The 15,533-nt window shown below is 44.7% G+C and overlaps 1 protein-coding gene across 1 annotated transcript in view; it reads right to left on the bottom strand.

The window, feature by feature from the left end:
• LOC138612527 (A disintegrin and metalloproteinase with thrombospondin motifs 20) overlaps window positions 1–15,533 on the bottom strand; it is an 87,300-nt gene that overhangs the window by 50,904 nt on the left and 20,863 nt on the right. The window contains exons 10-12 of the mRNA XM_069685838.1: window positions 11,569–11,715; window positions 6,774–6,915; window positions 6,119–6,223 (exon numbers count right to left, since the gene is read on the bottom strand). Coding sequence (XP_069541939.1) covers window positions 6,119–6,223; window positions 6,774–6,915; window positions 11,569–11,715 — 394 coding nt within the window. The remainder of the gene's footprint in view (window positions 1–6,118; window positions 6,224–6,773; window positions 6,916–11,568; window positions 11,716–15,533) is intronic.

Below are 15,533 nucleotides of genomic sequence, written 5' to 3'. Positions count from 1 at the left end.
AGCACTTTCAGCAGTAGATTGAGAGCACTGAGGAGCACCACAGGACTTTTCTATATCTGGCTATATTATGTTCATTACGTTATGTAATTTGTACTGTATTTTTGGAGCTATCTGGCACTATAATTTCCTTCAGGATTAATAAAGTTCTATCTGATCTTATAAACCAAGCTAGCAACTATGTTGTTGTTTAGCTAAGCTAGTTTTTAAGAAAGCTAGCTAAATTTTTTGCAGGAATTGGTTGGGTTAAAACATTGTGGGCTTATATTTATCAAGCGGGAGACTCCACATTAATGCTAATATTCTTCTGTGCCAGCTAAATGTGTAAATATGCATTTTTAATAAACGTTAGAAAACTTCATAAGCTTCTGTATATGTCAGATTTTGTGTCTTCTTTGTGTCTCTTTGTAAATATTTACACCTTCTGCCAATTTCCACTGCACTGCATTTTGACACCCTGCAAATACTTCCTCCTTCCACACAGCGGGCAAAGAAAGCTCCATTCACTGTTGACCGGACGCAGTAATTCCATCAGCAAACTATGTGAATGCTATAACAACAATCCTCTTGTTAGCCCAAATCCACAGATATGTGTGTGATGATGGCAAATCAAAGTGGCAACATCCTGCAAATATCCAGAGATTAGCTGAGAGTGACACTGATACCAGTCTCACAATCCGTACTTCCAGTACAGGCAAACACACACGCACGCACACAAACACAAACACACACACACACATCCCAGCATCGTACGACAAGTTTGTCAGGCTGCCAGGGAGCTCCAGCCAACACTCGCCGCCTCCGCCAACAGACTCCATTCTGCCCTGGCTTCACTTTTCAAGACCTCACTATCTCACTCTAATTGGCTGAAACCAGAGCAGGTCGTCATTCTTCTTTTCCGAGGAATGTTCTGGAAATCAAAAGCAACTTCCCGTTTATTCACTTACACTAACCACTCAATTAAGCCCCTATTAAGAGGATCTGGGAAGGCTGTTTGGGCTTTTACAGGTACTTAAAGAACAAGCTCAGCCAGCAGTTATCGCACTGAATGGAATCAAAAACACTTCGGTCACGCCCATATTCTGCATGACAATTCAATTAAATACAATTTAAAACAATTACAATTAACAAAACACTATAATTTATTCAAGCTACGTCGCCATCTTTTAACCACCGCCACCCACCGAGCGACGACGTGGTGTGACGCAGAGCAGGGACCTTTAAATAGAGGGGATGTGGATAAAGGGCCAAGCGGCCCCCGGGTTTGACTTGACAGGCGCTTATTGACCGTGCTGGCTGGCCCCTATTCTATACACAAACACACACACAAACACATATGTGCATGTGTTTCCACTTACATTTAATGAAAGAATAAAAAGAAATTAAAAGCAACACACATAAAAAGCATGTTTGCACACATACACACGTCTGCATGAGTGCATGTTTTTCCCCTTATATCAAATTAAATAATAAAATATATTTATATAAATGTAACACACATAAAAGTACTGCAAGCATCTCGGCACACACACGCACGCACAGGCAGGATCCTTTTGAAGAGTGAGAGGGACCGAAAGCGGAGGGAGGGGGGTAAAGGAAGAAAGAGCAGGAGGGGAGAGGATGGAGGGGAGAGAGGGAGGGAGGGAGGGAGGGAGGGTGGTGGCGGTATTTATAGACAACAAGTGATGGGATGCCCTCGTTAGTGCACGGCCCACTGAGCCAGATGACAGACGCGCCGCCAAGAGGTCATGTGACCGCATTACTCACTAGGGCGCCCTGTGAGAGGGCCCGTCGAGCAACAGAGAGAGGGAAGGGAGCGAGGGAGGGAGGAAGGGAAGGGAGGCAGAAGAAGAGAGGATCAGAGAGAGTCGGAGGAGAAGGGAACAGAGGGGGAGAAAAACTATCCATGCAGCCCACAGTGCCTGTTGCCCTATTTTAGCTAACTTGTATACAAACAAACAGTTTCCACTCTCCGTTCAGTGGACGTGCCTGTCCTCCACTATTTGGGCACTGACCTCGATTACCCAATGCGGTCACAACTTTGTTTCATAACCCAGATAGAACAAAAACTCTCCCCAGACAACTCGGGCACAGGAGGTGACAGTGAGGCTTTTAGAGTATTTACTTTTTACGAGAGATGAATGACGTTTCCGGAGAAATGACACTGCAGGTTTTCGGCCTACAAAAGAGATCTTTAAAGGAGAGCTTTAGACAATACCTGCTGCTGGTTTCCCCCAGAGAGGCCATAGTTGTAATCCTCCAGATCAGACACCCTCCCCCCCCACACACACACACACACTCCCTCAGGGCTCCACAGACACCTTAGAGCCAAGATCTTGACCCAAGACCCTGGAAAACCTTAGACCTGAACCTCATGACTTCTTTGTAGAAAGAATGAGGAATGAGTCGGGAGAAGAAGAAGAGATAGAGAGAGACAGGGGAGTAATGAAAGAGAGGCGCACAGCAAGAACAATGTGATACAGACACAAGAGGATCAGGAAGACTCATCTGGGTTTGCAGATTATCAGACTTTTGAGGATGAACACAAACACGCCATACCTAAATACCACATAAAAGGGCTCTTGTGTGGGCAGGTGAGTGTTGGGGCAGGGTCCCCCTCTCTTTCAACTCACGCTACTTCAAACAGCCCCCTGCATGAAGACGAAACTGGGCCCTCGACACTACAAACAAAGGTGGTGCCTCTACTCAAACACACAAAGAAATGAAGGAAACTTTTTGCCATGCTAGCAGCATGCTACAGATCTGTAGGATGGCTCGGAGAATTAATTCCAATGGCTTTGGTGATAACTCCATCTTTCTTGTAGCGCCAACATTAGGTTAACTTTTTGAGTTACATTTTTCATACAGAAAAATTGGTCACAGTAAACACTTTTGTGTTCCCAGCTTTCTTTTTAAATAGCACCATCATCAGCTCAAATTCTTATTCAGACAAATACTTTAGTTTACAATCAAAAAACTGCCAAGCAAACAACACTCAATTAACCCTCAGCTGAACTTGTATGCTAACTTAAAGTAAGATATTGATCATGGTAAACATTAGCCCTTTTTACACTGCGGTTCCGACTCAGCACTGTAACGAAGCTCCGCCATCATGCAGCCTTTGCCATTTTACATTGGACCAAGCAACGTCGCCTTAAAAGCCGCCCCAGTGTGTGTTTTTACATAGCGCTCTGGCATTACGGAAGCAAAACCTGCGCCAGGTGTAAACAAACCGTGCGTGCTTCAAATACACACACGGCTCTGTTCCCTGCTGCCAGCTCCCCCATTTAGACTGATGCTGTTTCACCTCTGTTACGCCTCTGTTACCTCTGATGCCGGCTCAGAGGCGGAACGACTTCGGCCCACCATGCCACCTTCGTGATAGAAGACGGAACGTAACAGAGGTGTAATAGTCCCGCATTGAACTGGCAGTGTATAAGGCTCTATAAAGATACACTTGCTAAACATCAGCAGCATGTCAGCATTCAGTTAGCATTTAGCTAACAATGCTTTGCCAAAATACTTTGCTTAGTTTAAATAAAGCAGACAGAAAGAGATTTTGACCGAGAGCAAGCGTCAATAATGATCAGCTGACATTTGTATTTACAACTAATTAGTAACACACTAAACTAAGAAAGTAATCGTGGTTTGGACACCTGCTAAACATCACCAGTATGCTAGCATTTAGCTAAGGCTGCTTTGCCTAAATATAGGCTCTTAACTTTGTTTAAATAAGGCAGACAGACAGACATTTGGAAGGTGATTCGGAGATTAACACACAGTTAAATTGACAGCATATTAACTATTAGGCTGGATGTGGCTAACGTACATCTCTCAAAGTGTTGCCTGCTGTTGTCTTTTAATCTTTGTCTCTTTGGAGCTGTAAAAGCAGCAAATCAATATTTACAGGGCTCCAAAAGCAGACCTCAGTTGAAATCTAGCTAAGTCAGCTAGGTTCAGGGTTTCTAGCTTATTAAAGCGAGCCACTTGGTCTAATTAAACTAACACCGTGTCTCCTCAAACGTCCTCCTCCTCCTGTGAGCAGTATGGGAGCTGTGATCCCAGGACTATTACTGTTTAGTCCGGTTGTTGTAGTTGGATTAAGATGTTAGCTATCCCCTGTTAACCTCTCCTCACCAGACAGGGCTGATCCAGGACCTAACATGGTGAGGAGGGAGATGGAGCCAGATGAAAGGATATAAGGGATATAAGACTTACATGGGCCCACACTGCAAGAGACTCCTGGAGGTCAAAAGGTTAAGGAGAGAAGAGAACCCTCCCTCTCTCTCTCTCCCTCTCATGCATGTTCCGAATGCTAAACACCAGCCCACCTCATCCTCATCCCCCTGTACCTCCTCCTCACTCCTCCTCCCGCCTCCTCCTCTGCAGAATCACTGATGTGAGGCCTTTTGTGAATGCGCTGGCTGGTCTCAGCCTGGGCTCTGTTACGGCCTGACCACTGACCCACTCACCCGCCTTTTAAAGAGGTTTTAGGGTCATGGGTTCACAACAAGGTGACTCAACTGTGAACGGCGGGCGGCATCCTCTTTCAAAGGGCCCACGTCTTCACCTTTCCCTCTCAAGACGCTCTCTCCCTCTTTTTCGCCCCCTCTGTCTCCCTTTTCTTTCCTCTTTCTCTTTCTCTTCTTGCCCCCCTCCCCTGCAGCCCTTCTTCCCCCCGTATCCTCAGTGACTGACCCGCCGTCTCAGCCCTAATTAGCATAGCATCCCAGAGCGAGGAGAACATGAAGGCTAATGGGGGTTGGGGCCCCGTAACAACACCAAGGGTAAAGCTTCAAGTTTCTAACTAGGGCCATCACCTGACCACATTTACATGGGTTTCTGCGAGCAGACTGCAGGCAGGAGAGTAATGGATGATAAATTATTCCTCTTTCTTAGCAGAGGAAGTGAACTAGAAGGGAAAGGCATCAGGATTCAGAGCGGCACTGCATGGTTGGTTAGGATTGTGTCAGTAATGTATTTTGTGCTACAAGGCTTGCTTAAAAACATGCAGATTAAGGAACATAGGAAAAACATTCAGTTCAGGAAAAAAGGGCGATCCATTAAAGGAGCAATTCGCCCCTGGAAAAAGACACTGTCAGTCAAAGCCGGTGTTCTCTGTAATCTATAGAAGCAATACTGAAATTGGCGCCATAGCTGTGGAGGAGGTTGTACAAACAGCTCGTGGTTTCGCCCATTCTACATTCCTACAACACCCAGCGTGCATTGCACCGCTCCCTCTGAAAGGAACGAGAGACGCTGGAGTGAAATACTATTGTTTTTGCTGCAAGCTATGTGTCAGAGCGGTACAGAATCTGAAATACAACAAGAATATACCTGTGGATCGTCTAAAAAATCTTCGAGATTGAGAAAATGTAGTTTAGCGAGCTCCCTGGCCTCCACCAGATGACCCGTTTTAGTCTGGCGGAGGTTTTCCAGGGCCCATTGGAGAAGCGGATAGTGTCCTCAAAAGACACAGAGCCAAATTGCATTTTTTTCCTTCCATAATGGCATTAGCTCTCCATAATAGCATGATAGGACTGAGGTTGAAAATCGGCCCTTTGAAAAATATCCACATCCTAACCATATTTTGATTAAAGGCTAACTCATTCTGGATTCATGATAGCTGCAAACAATGAATCATGATTTTCTAAGCCTGTGTCAAATACTAGATGGGTGGGCGATTTCAGCATGTCAATGAAATAACAAACTACCCTATAAAAGTAGGGTTTGTTGTGATGTACAAATGCATTTCATTCCACCACAACATGTGGCATTTCGGTATGAGTTTAGAAGAAAGCGTTCATGTTATTTGCTCACTTTAAAGTGATAATCTCAAAGATTTTCATTTAAATAAATGTCTGTTAAGTCACTATCTATCGGCGAATGAGGTAACAATGGTGATGGAGACCGTCAGTGAGGAAAATCAAGAGTTACAACCGGAGCTGACCGTGGATGTCACACATGAGACACTGTCTGGATATCTTAGAAGTGTGCTCCTACAATTACAGTTTATCACCACAGGTGCCACCAAAGAGAACAAAACTGAGATCTTTTTCCAGTAGGGGATCTAAGTGATCTGTTCATTAAGCTACACAGATCCACATGAGGGCCGACTTACCATTCCATGCCCACAGTCAGTCCCATCAGCCAGCGGCATGTGCTGCGTGCGACACCCCTTGTGGTCCCCCTCCGCACTTGTACACCACAGCCTCTTGCACTGTTTCTGTGGGTTGGAAAAATTGTTTAACACTTGCAATTAATCATTTTGACTGAAGAGGAAAAGAGCTCCCAACACATGCAAAACATACTGATGTTTAATTTAGTTAATGACTCTGACTCTGTTGAGCTGACAGCAGAATTCAACAGCTATTTTCATATGCTGTTGCCGTCCTTCTTTGTAGCAGATTGGAATATGATTCATACTGCAGACATGTGTATGATGCATGTTAAATGTCCCAGCGTGTGGCTTTAATTAGCTGCATTCAACAACTGGTTGAGAGTTAAACTGCTTCTTTGTATGTTGTTAAAATGCATGTTGTACACTCCACATGGGAATTTACAGATTAATAAATGTATATCACAATGACGTAAACGCGACATGCAGTAAATGGCTTGGCTTACGTGGACATCCCCTCTGCTCAAATGTCTGGAGTTCATAAAAACATCTGTACATCTAAGAACACCTCAACCACCTCAGATCTACTTCCACCTGAACTCTTATTTCTTCACTTCTTAAGTGTGGTTCTGCTTGCTTTGATAACAAGCCAACTCACCATGTAAGGGCAAATTTGAGAACCCGGTCCAAACATCAGCTCACACTGCCTGTTGGCGTTGTAGATTTGACCCGGGAGGAGGGTGGGCAGCTCGTACGTCCTCCCTACAGGCTCATCAAGCAGGCACTCACCATAGCCCGTGCTAAGAAAAAACAAGAAAATGTGTGTCAAGAAAGCAGAAAACCTTACAAATGTGTGCTTAAACAGACGTTCACATCCGGCAGTTCTTGTGGTATGAACACTTTCAGGATATCCGGTATTTTCTGACTCCAAAAAGTATCAACATGTGTCATCATCCGTCATGAGAGCAGGGTAAACATTTCTGTGTCATTGTCTGTGATCGTCCTCTGATGTGTTTTCCCCTGTGGGTGGTCTGTAAAGTTACCTAACAGAGAGACTGATACCACTTCCCCCTCAATGGCCTGTTAGTAAATGCTGTCAGTGTGAAACCGGAGTCGGGCGCCACAGGCTGAATAAAACAGCATTTCGATACACACTGAAAAGGATCCACGAGCTGAGCGCATTTTAATCCGGGGAGTATTTCTCTGCAAACAGGAGAATTTGGAATCATAAAGCGCCACGATTAGGTTACATAAATCAGTGCAAGCAGCAGCGTTGAAGTATAATGACAGATTGTGCTGCGTATCAGCCGCACCCTGAGCCATGGCACAGCAACAGAGGCAACAAAAGCACAGCTGGGACGAATGCGCGCACCAACAGCCTGCATATAAAACCATCACCCTTCACGGTTGTAAAAAGACACTAGTCAAACATGTTAGCAGAGCGAGCTAAGCCTCAAAGGATCTCTTCTTTTTTCTTGTTTGCTTAAGAAAAAGGAAACTGGCGGATGAGACATGTATAGATGTGTAATTACACAACGTGTCTGCGTCTCTCTGACAAATTTAATCCAGGTTTGAGCTGCTAAAACACCTGTTCCATACAGCACCAGCTGATGTGACAGGCCAATAATTACACAGGATTACCCTGAGTTACCGTCACTTTGTTTCTTTCCCCTTTCATTCCCAGTCATAATGTAAGAAACTGCAGCAGACAGCACTGGGTGGCAGGCGAAGGGTTGCATAAGAACAGTAAAACAGCAGCTGAAGAGCAGCCTGTCAAGGAATCATACAGACAGTCCCATATTACAGCGTCTTTCAGCAGTTGGTCATCTGTCTAATCAGGGTCCTGAAACCTAATGGAAGGATTATTAAAACCACGACAGACAGACGGACAGACGGACAGAGGGAGGAGGGGTCAGTGTGGACTTCTTGTACATTAAAAGGCTAGAACAAGAAGAGGCCTCCTTTCTGGCACCGGAGGACTTTCCGCACCTGGCAGCCATTGGGAAAGTGAGTTTATTTATAAGACGACTTATAGTTGTGTGATGTCATAAGAGACTAAACAATAATAGTTTCCATACACTGGGCTTCCCTCCGCGAGCAGCGCAAGACGCCGACTTATATGTCAGATTGATGTTTTTTGCAGTTGCTTGAACGCCACAGATCATCACTGAGCGGTGTTTGATCAAACAGCGTCGTGTCTGAGTTTTTCCCCCTGACAGCATGTACTGATTATTGTACATTGAGATATACAGCGAGATACCGACAGAGGTTTAGTTGAATTTGGAGAAACATGCGGTACATAGAGTTCCATCTTGATTGTATAAAAAAAAATGAGAGATTGAAAACACGCTTAAAATGATTTCACTCGGGAGTTTTACAAGGGGCCATATCCTTTGAGTGGATATTCTCATATTGTGCATGGGTTTCACATTTTGTAAAGATGCAAAAAGTGAAAACTGCATCATTCCGTGTTTTTCCAGAATGACATGTTTAAAAAGGTCGCCTCTGAAATGGGCTGTTCAGAACAGCTGCAGGTTTCTACGTAGAACCTTGCTTTTGCTGAAATCGACCAATCGTCATTCACCGTCATTCACTTCAGTCTGCCTTCTTGCTCGAGCTTGTTGTCAAGTAGTTTCCAACTCGATTCAATTTCAACTTACCATTCCGATATCTCCTGGTGATTCTGGCTCGTACATATAAGGCCGAATAAACGTTCCTAGAGCAGCCATGTTTTATACAACTTTGGAGTGACAGTGCACGCGTGATCGCACACGGGGGCTACGCGGGCACGCCAAATACTGTCAGCCAATCGCGGCTAAGGTCTGACCTTTGAATGGCAAAACGGCCTGTTCGTTTCAGGAGGAAGGAGAGGCTCCGAGAAATCATTAAATTAAAATATGTATACAATTTTTAAAACGAAACAAACTTCACCGGCGTGATTCAAAAATACGTTAGAATAATAGAAAATTGATTGCATAGCTAAAATGTAAGAGTGGTTAGGCTGACTTTCGAGGCGTGTGATGGAAAATAACAGACTTGTGGGAGACAAAGAATCAGAAGTCAGCCAAATAAAACATGAAGTTACAAAAAGCGAAAGTTTGATGAACAAAAAAAAAATGCAAATCAGATAAAGAAAGTTTAGTTTTTTTGAGAAGACAGATTAAACAGGTTTGTCTCTCACACGCCTGATACTTTTACTTTTAGATTTGCATTTTACTTTTATATCTGGAGGCCGACATCAAACGGCACATTGCCAGAGAAGGAAAGAATGGTTGCTTTATGTTGCGGTTGACACATAATAACACTGCACAACAGCAGGACACTTTTCATCAGCTCTCAGGTGCGGGAGTTCAGCGCACATTATTACAGCAGCAGTGAGATAAGGAGGGGAGAGAGGGGGGAATCCCTCGCCTTTTGATAAACAGCTTTTTTGGAGAGGTGGCGCGGCCTTTCGTTTGTTAAACTGGCAGCAGTGTGGTGCAGCTTGAATTTGCTCTTCAGGGAGAAAAGGCAGTCAAAACAGTGACGTACTTGACCAGGTCAGCGCACTGAGCAGGAGTAGTGCTGCAGAAGTGCTCGTTTGAATCAATGCTTCTCATTGTTGGCTGGAGACGGATTTCAAAAGCACTTGGACTGCACACTTGAGGGTCTTTCCCACCGCTGCGGCTCCCACACTGAAACGCTCTTATACCTGCGTTATTTGTTATGTATCCCATACAGTTAAAAGATGCATTGGAAATTTAACGATCTCTTCCTGCAGTAATCCTCCACACACACAGACCAAACACAGCTGATGTCCGGTCGAAATAATAAAGAGATTCATGAAGATTCTCCCCATCTTTAGCCGAACGTTCCGACCACTCCATGTTGAGGTCATCGCTGGCTGGAAACTATGTGAAGCACAACCTTTAAACGCCATGCGGGGCTTCCTTACTGCTCTCTCGAGATGCATCTGGTCAACAACGCCGTCCTTTGTGAAGGCCTCCACAATTAACAGAGGAAAAAGAGGCAAAGATTAAAGGGTCACGTCCAGGGAAGATCTAATTATAAGTTACATTTCCCATCTTAAAGGGAACTCTTTCACCAGGATCGACGGCCTTTGTGCGGGGAAGGAGTCGCTGAGTGAGCCGTTGCCCTGTGTTACAGGTTTTGCTGTGGAAAGCAGGCTAGTGACTAGATTACTGTTTGCCCAGCATCTTGACAGCGCGGCTCTGTCTGTCTGGGTGGAGAGACAGCTGAGGGGCTGCAGAGTATCCGTCGCTCAGGTCAGCCGAGGAAGACCCCCCGATTCAAACAGGAAATACTCTTTCAACACCAGGCAATAACAACTCCACACAGTTTACATTCGCTGACCTGTCTATACAGAGCCCCAAGAGGGACGTAGAAGCAGTTTGTTTAGCTGAACACGTCACAACAAGTAGAAGTTAATGGCGCACTTTAAATGTGGATGCGATAGGCCAAATATCAGTTCCACGCACTTTGCCCTACATCCAGTGTTGGATTGACCTACACTGGGATGTAGCCTTTCAGGATAGAGCTAAAAGGGTCAGGTGTTCAAACCATTATAAATTGCAAAGGATCCAAATTAAACTTATTGAACTTATCTAATATTCCCTTCCCACCAAAATTAGCACGTTGACACAGGTTTGTCAGACCCGGGAAGACCTGCTAATGAATGCCGATTGTCTCTTTTCCCATTGCCAGTGGAGTATATTCCTTTCGGTCGTCACAAGCACGCCAGAAACAGGGTTAGTAAACAAAAGTACGCACAAAGAACTTACATTATACTCTTTGATAAGCTGCATGGAGGCCAGTGAAGATGTTACAGTGGTTAGGTCTTTCTTGTATCTATTCCTCATTCAGTCTATTTATCAAACTTGGCGCCGACAAATTTGGAACGATGTTCGTGCGCTGCTTGGACGGAGACAGGTGGCAGCATCGCGCCGGATAGGAGAGATTAGCGTTCCCATCATTGCCGATCAGAGCCGAGACGATAATTACCCGGGTCTACTGCAGAGTCATTTGACCCCGGTCTGAATTCCGATTGTAACCTTTCCCATGAAGCAAAAACGCCGGGTGTTAGCGGGTGTTAGCAGATTTTTTGACCAGTGGGAAAGGGGCTTAATATTCAAATGCATCTTAACATTTTTCATGATTATTTGCAAACATATGTCCTTATTTCCCGGCTCTGGTTACGTGATACATTGCAAAGAATCACCACTCAGTTTTCAGTCTGCAATCTGCAAATGCTTTGTTTAAAGGGGTTTTTCGAGGACTAGATGACCGCTCTCCCTCGATTCCAAAAGAAAAAAAGGTTGGCGCAAAAATCCGTTGGTTAGGGCCAAATATGAGAATTTGAAAGCAGCCGTCAGAATGGTGAGGAAAAGAGGAGCATTTATGAGAAGCGCTATGAAAAAAATTGATTTAAAACTAGAAGGAGGGCTGGTACCTACTCTAGGAACTCTGTGATGTACTTGCGGCTGCACTTGGACCACGACCAGGGATTGGTGTCATAGTTGAGGGTGGGAGCCATGACGTGATACTGGTGCTTCATGCCGGCCTCCTTACACTTTGGGTTGTCATCATGAGGCATGTTGAACCTGGTGCAGAGAAAGGAGATGCAGAGAGGAGTGTAAGGAACACACACAAAGTGATCATCAGCTGCTTAGTGGATCAGTCGTAGCGAGGAGGATAAATGTCACCAGATATGCATTCAGACATTTTGAACAGGGGATCACCCAGATGCAGCCACACACACATCTGTGGAGTATTAACACACTCTCCACCTTCTTTCAACTGGTCTGTTTTTGCGTTTGAGTCTCTTTGTTACATCCACCTACCTCTATGTACTACCTCTGTGCCATGATCGACATCCCTAGAGTCTCAATCCTGAGAGGTTAAAGGTCCACATCTCACATTCTTGGAGAGCTTAATGCTCATCAACACACACGTGTACGTTAATCCAGTGTAATCATGCAGAGGTGTAAATGTATGTTTTAACAGAGAACAGGTCTGCAAGTAATGATTATATTCATTATTCATGTTTTGTGTCAGAAACTTGTAACAATGTCCAAGTGCACAAGCTCCGGGAGCATCAGGTGACATCCAAACATATATATTTGGACTGTTGCGAGACAGACAATACAAACAAATCCTCACACTGAAGAAGCTGGGACCAGCAAGTGTTTGGTATTTTGGGTTCAAAATGACTTAAAAGCCTAAACGATAGCTGGAAATGTATTTTCTGTTGATCATCACGTCCTCATGAACCAGAGATGTGGACTCGAGTCGACTCGAGTCACTGTTTTGATGACGTGAGACTCGACTTGGACTTGCAAGTTAAAGACTTGCGACTTGACTTGCGGCATGATGACTCGGATGACTTGCGTGTGTTCATAAGTTTGAATGTTAGCTGTTAAATGTAAAATGATAAAATTCAATGTTGTCAAGTTTCTGTCTAACTATCAAGTATGTCTGCAGCACAAACTGGGAATCATGACCGGACGACTCAAAACACTCCCCAGTATGTGATTGTCATGATTGGATGGCTGGCTGTCAGTCAAACTCCTCGCTATGGCAACACGCAACATCAAAGACCCCGCTACCTGATGTTTCTTCCCCAAAGAGAAGCCTCATCAGTCGTACTCGTTACTACTCATTACGGCCTCAGAGCAGACCATCATCACGGCTGCGTCTGTGCCAAGATAATACAGATACAATTATTGTCATACTTTATGAACACGTTATGTAAATTGGCCAATAATATCTTTATTAGACCGGCTACTAATACCTTGTCTTTTCTCTTTATAAAGGCCGGATACTACAGGTGAGAGTGCTGCATCTTGGGTGGAAAAAAACTGACTTGACTCGGGACTTGACTTGCCTTAACTAAGGACTCGACTTGACTTGACATAACCTGTGACTTGACTTGACTTGCCCAAGATAAAATGACTCAAGACTTGCTTGAGACTTGGACCAAGTGACTTGAGACTAACTTCGGGACTTGAGCAAAGATGACTTGGTCCCAACACTGTCATGAACTGACTGTCTTCGTTCAGGCCTGAAACAGCCAAAGCTTCCTTTTCTTTTTTTCTCTCTTTGTTGAAGCATTAGATTTATAGCTTGCTGCGGAGCTGTAAAGACACTTTAGGTAAATATAACAAAAAATGTCTCTAAAATAATCTGCCTACCTTCGCTTTAATGGTCTGTTTCAGTATAAGTTTCAATGAACTATAAAACTTTGCAGAAGAACAGCTGTATAAAGTGAAGTCCATGGCATCTGCAAATTAATGATTTCATCCCGGCTGTCTGCGGTTGACAGACTCATAAAGCAAGTTCCCTTGATCATGTCCAGAATAGTGCAGTCTGATACAGATGTCCTGTTTTGGGCTGCGGTTTGGCAAAGATCCATAAATACATTCGCTCGCACACATGCTTGCACACGTTCACATATACACACACAGGAACCCTTGCAGCTGTATGATGTCTGAGGTGTTTACAACAGAATGTGGGCCAGCGCCGGGCTCTGGACTGTGGCTGGGGGTCAATCCATACCGGCACACAAACAAGACCTAGCATGGCTGGCATGAGGCCCACCCTACAGGGGCCGAGGGCCTGAAGGCACCCGGGGAATAATTAAGCTTCTGGCAGAGTAATGAGCTCTGCACACACACACGCACACACCAAGCTGTAGACTGATGCTGACAACATCGAATCAAACAGAATCTGTAAACTGTTGCACAGGTGCATCATGTTGATGCAGGGACCGACAGGCCAGTTTAAAACAAGAATAACCAGCTTAAATCATTTCATGTAGAGTTTCTTATTATATTGTTAGAGGATTGGGACGAGCTCCACACAATTTGTGCCCACAACACGTTACGATGATTAAGTTGACCCAGATCTGAAGGACACACAAGAGGATACTGGCTTAAAGTCTTCAGATGAGAGCCTTTTAGAGTAATTAGGTCGTAAATCAGGGAGTTTTTCTGGCGCTCGACTTGGCAGTCTCGAGGGACGGATCAATATTGAAGTCAATTCAAGTGGTAGAGTACCAACCCCGCACTTAATTATTACCATCCAGGCTAAAATGTCATGACTTAGAGGCGACTCACTTTTAGCCAGAGCACATCACACCCTGTCTGCAATGCCGTCATGCAACTTGACCGATTCTCAGCGAGACACAAACAGATTTCGGTGCTGTAATGGGTTACACACACACACAGGGTTACACATTCTAATGGAGCAATGGCCACCTGGTACATAAATAAGAGCCGCAGCAAAGGGAGCGGTCTGCAAGATCAGCTTCTATCAGCACTTAGACAGAGACGGCGCAGTGTCACCAAAGGGAAAAACTGATTGCATATTAGCTCCTCCGAATTGAGCGCTCCATCTTTGACGGTCCCAGTAATTTTATCCACTTAGCCAATTTGTTTGGGAAAGTTTATGTGCGATCAGTGATGTTTTGTTGCGCTCCTTTTATGTCTCTTGAGATGCAGATCGTGAAAGACCTTCAAAGACTTGACATTATTTAAACTTGATTACAGCTTTCATGTGACGCTGCCTCACCTATAAATCTCCATGATGGCTATTAGTAATCACACGTCCATGCAGTCATCTGAGAAAGGCCTCCTATCCATTCGCCTAAATCTTTCTTTAATCTTCAACGCTCTTGAGTGGCTCCCACTACCTGACACTGGCTTTCCCAGAGCGCTAAACACTCTCGAGAGCTCGCGCCTGTGAACGCAGCGATTAACCACGCCAAGAGGCAGCGCCAACTGGGCCTCCAGCTGCTTGAACTTTAGCATAAACAGATCCACACGAGATGCAAGTGGAAAGAAAGGGGGGGGAGGGAGGCTTGTCCATCTGGCTGCTCTGGTCCGATTTCTCCACTGGAGGAATGTGTGAGCGGGGCAGAGGAGGTAGAAGAATATCTTTCATTCTTAACAAATGGCACAAGCTGACACCACACAGGACGGACAGACAGACCGGACCTGCGTGAGTCAAGGCTGATGATGCATCGTAGATTGAATCTGAACTTGATAACAATAAAGTTGCTGTAATAAGTGTTTGTCCTGGTTGATGTTTGGAATAAACAGCCCCCCCCCATGAGAGATACAGTCATGTGTTTAGTCTTGGACAATTGGAACGAGATGATACGTACAGGCCTTTGTGGCAACATTTGCTTGTTGTGAAAACACTCTGTGGCAGAGAGAGAGTGTTGTGATAACACTGCCATCACTCGCTAGCAGAGAAGCTACAAATGACGTCATTATGACATCATCGGGTTGCGTTATCAGTCTTAAGGGCTGATATGTGGAGGGGAGCTGGGAACAAACAAACTCTGTCTGATCAATTTTAACTGATTAACACGGATGTGCCACTTTTAGGAAAACTGTGGATGTATCTTTTTAGAGAA

Source organism: Semicossyphus pulcher, unplaced genomic scaffold (genome assembly GCF_022749685.1).
Source record: "Semicossyphus pulcher isolate SPU_LCO1_2020_fin unplaced genomic scaffold, fSemPul1.0.p SCAF_8, whole genome shotgun sequence".
Taxonomy (NCBI): domain Eukaryota; kingdom Metazoa; phylum Chordata; class Actinopteri; order Labriformes; family Labridae; genus Semicossyphus; species Semicossyphus pulcher.
The sequence above is the reverse complement of the archived record's forward strand: the minus strand, read 5'-3'. Positions and strand labels throughout refer to the sequence as shown.